The 2,500-nt window shown below is 40.3% G+C and overlaps 1 protein-coding gene and 1 long non-coding RNA gene across 3 annotated transcripts in view; one reads left to right on the top strand and one right to left on the bottom strand.

Moving 5' to 3' along the window:
* LOC138042584 (uncharacterized) overlaps positions 1–2,191 on the top strand; it is a 5,190-nt gene extending 2,999 nt beyond the window's left edge. The window contains exon 3 of the long non-coding RNA XR_011131033.1: positions 1,456–2,191. This is a non-coding gene — a long non-coding RNA (uncharacterized lncRNA). The remainder of the gene's footprint in view (positions 1–1,455) is intronic.
* The window catches only part of LOC138042583 (uncharacterized), a 7,808-nt gene continuing 5,856 nt past the window's right edge, over positions 549–2,500 (bottom strand). For both annotated transcript variants that reach the window (XM_068888523.1, XM_068888524.1), the window contains exons 6-7: positions 2,206–2,354; positions 549–1,292 (exon numbers count right to left, since the gene is read on the bottom strand). In XM_068888523.1, coding sequence (XP_068744624.1) covers positions 952–1,292; positions 2,206–2,354 — 490 coding nt within the window. In that variant the 3' untranslated portion in view covers positions 549–951. The remainder of the gene's footprint in view (positions 1,293–2,205; positions 2,355–2,500) is intronic.

Genomic DNA, 2,500 nt, shown 5'->3' with positions numbered 1-2,500 from the left:
ACATTGTTCTGTCGTACACGCCAATCGTAAGTCATGTCGTAAGTCTGTCGTAAGCTTGTCGCATGTGACAAAAATCGTACGGTGTAAATCAGCTTTAAGTCATGTCGTAGGCCTGTCGTAAGCTTGTCGCATCCGACAAAAATCGTACCGTGTAAATCACGGCTTCAATGGAACAATATGCTCTTTTCAAAGTTCGATTCAGGGCACTGTTAAACAAAGTTTTTTTTTTTGTTTTATTATGATTCTTTGCCTCAGTCGCAATTATTCAACTTTTTAAAGAAACAATGAATATACGTCACTTTACGCTTTTCCCACTCAATCAATCACACTCGACCATGAAATGATTAAATTTTACCTAATTTTCCGCACAAATTAAAAACATTGGTTTTCACACATGGGTCCAAAGTAATTGTTTTGTGGTCACCCTGCCATTGCAAAGTCGGACAAAGTAATGTGAGCGCCGTTTGAGAGCTTTTGCGATTTTGGCCAGCGGTTGGAAACTTGAGACGCGGTGAAAAGGGGCTGAAAGCCGGATTCCTTCGAGTAAATCGAGGACAAGTAAAGGCACAGTTTATTAAGCCAAAGCCCATATAATCCCATTAACAGGGCCTCCGACATAACTGTCGACAAGAATTTGATATTTATAGAATTTTTTGCACTGTTAGTAAATGTTCAATATCGTCTGTAACTGGTCAATGTGTTCTACAATGACGGTCTGAATTGCAATGAGAACGGTGAAGTTTTTTTCGAAGTTCGGTGTTAAAGCGTCTATTTTTAAAATATAACCTGCTTGTTTAAGTGACTGTTGACGTCACTTCCAACGTTGGCATAAGCCAATACATATTAATGACATACGAAGCATTCCATATGGAAATAAATTCGAGAAACAAGCAGAAAAGTTGCTTCGCTTATCCTCTTCCCCCATTAAGTCCCATTCCTGTTTGTTTGTGCTCAGTTTTTTCTATGTCGTTTGAGGGAGATATGATGTTTCTTATCACCCTTGGCAGGCTTGGGTGTACGGTGGCGTTTACCGTAATTGACAGGTGGCTGCTGTCTGTACATAGTGTTACAGCAGGCGGGACTGCATCCTGCGGCTGCACAGGTTGGGGGACAAGGAGGAGGGCACGGGGCTGGGAGAGCAAGAGGAGGAGGTATTGGGGGTGGAGGCGGAGGTGGTGGAATGTAAAAGGTCTGTTGGTAGCCTTGCTGACAACAGGAACTGTAGCAGGAAGGGGCACAAGCAGATGGACAAGGAATCGGGCACACGGGTGGGGCTGGCGCTTTGTAACAAGCTGAAACATTACAAAAAAACGAAAAAACACAGAATTAGTTAACTGACATGTGAAAAAACATTTGCGGTTGTTGTCTTTGGAACGTGGATCTTTGAAGCTGAACATAAATACATTTGCAAATTTCAATTCTATTTTGTTCATCTTTATGTTCTTTTCTCAACAGGTCAAATTGTAGCTTCTTACTACCTGCAACATTCACAGCATGTTTACAACTATTATAGAATGAAGAGGAGCACGAGCAAAGTTAAAGTCAGGCAAACTGATGTAAATTCATATATAATGAAACATTGTAATAACCACTTAAAACTGTTGAGCAACATAAAATAAATACAGCGAAAGAAAAGAGAGTAATGAATGGACACAACTTGAAAAGATTGAAACGGATTCCAGTCCGACGTTTTTCAAGTTCGCCTGGAAAAGCGACATTTTTGCTAAGAATCTACATTACCGCTTTCGAGTTTTAACTGTCATTAACTGAAGATTTTCGCGAAACACCCTAAATAACATGACAGAGCTCCTTTAACATCACCGTTCATTGAATGTACAGAAAAATGGTAAATGCTCCTCAAACCTTTGGAGCTAGGATTTTCATTCTTCATTTAGGAAACTGCACGATCTTTCTAGTACAATAGGCCAATACTGCTCTTTCCTAATCAGAATCCAGCAATTTTGTTGAGTTTAACACTCGGCGTTTTGCTTCCAACTGTATGGAACGACCTCAATTGATGGTTTGCATGTGACGTCACGGCGGCCATGTTTGTGTACAGAACAATGCTGTAAAATGTCTTTTGGGAATTTGAATCCATTATTATGCAAAACGCTTGGGGCCATTTTCTATTGTTTTGAACACCAACATGGCCATCACGTGGATGCAGATCTTAGAATTAGCTGAATAGATGTTGCACTGTCGCACCTGCTTGACCAAGTTTCGGGGCAACTTGAACAGGAGTTAGTTTGCCCAGCTGACCAGTCGTTATAGCTTGTGTCAAGTTAGGAAGATGAGATCCGTTGTTGCTGAATTCCAGACAAAAGTGGACGATGGTTTTGCCGTCAGGAGCTTTACTATTTAAGGAAAAAGAAATCGAGGCTTATCTTGTTGTTTTTATTCATTGTGTATTCCTTTGGTTTTCCAAGTTGGAAATAATAACCGTTTCACACAACAAAAAGAAACAAAGGAAGTTTCTGTATTTTACGGATTATCTAGAGCA

This window comes from Montipora capricornis, chromosome 3, assembly GCF_036669925.1.
Source record: "Montipora capricornis isolate CH-2021 chromosome 3, ASM3666992v2, whole genome shotgun sequence".
Classification (NCBI taxonomy): Eukaryota; Metazoa; Cnidaria; class Anthozoa; order Scleractinia; family Acroporidae; genus Montipora; species Montipora capricornis.
The sequence above is the reverse complement of the archived record's forward strand: the minus strand, read 5'-3'. Positions and strand labels throughout refer to the sequence as shown.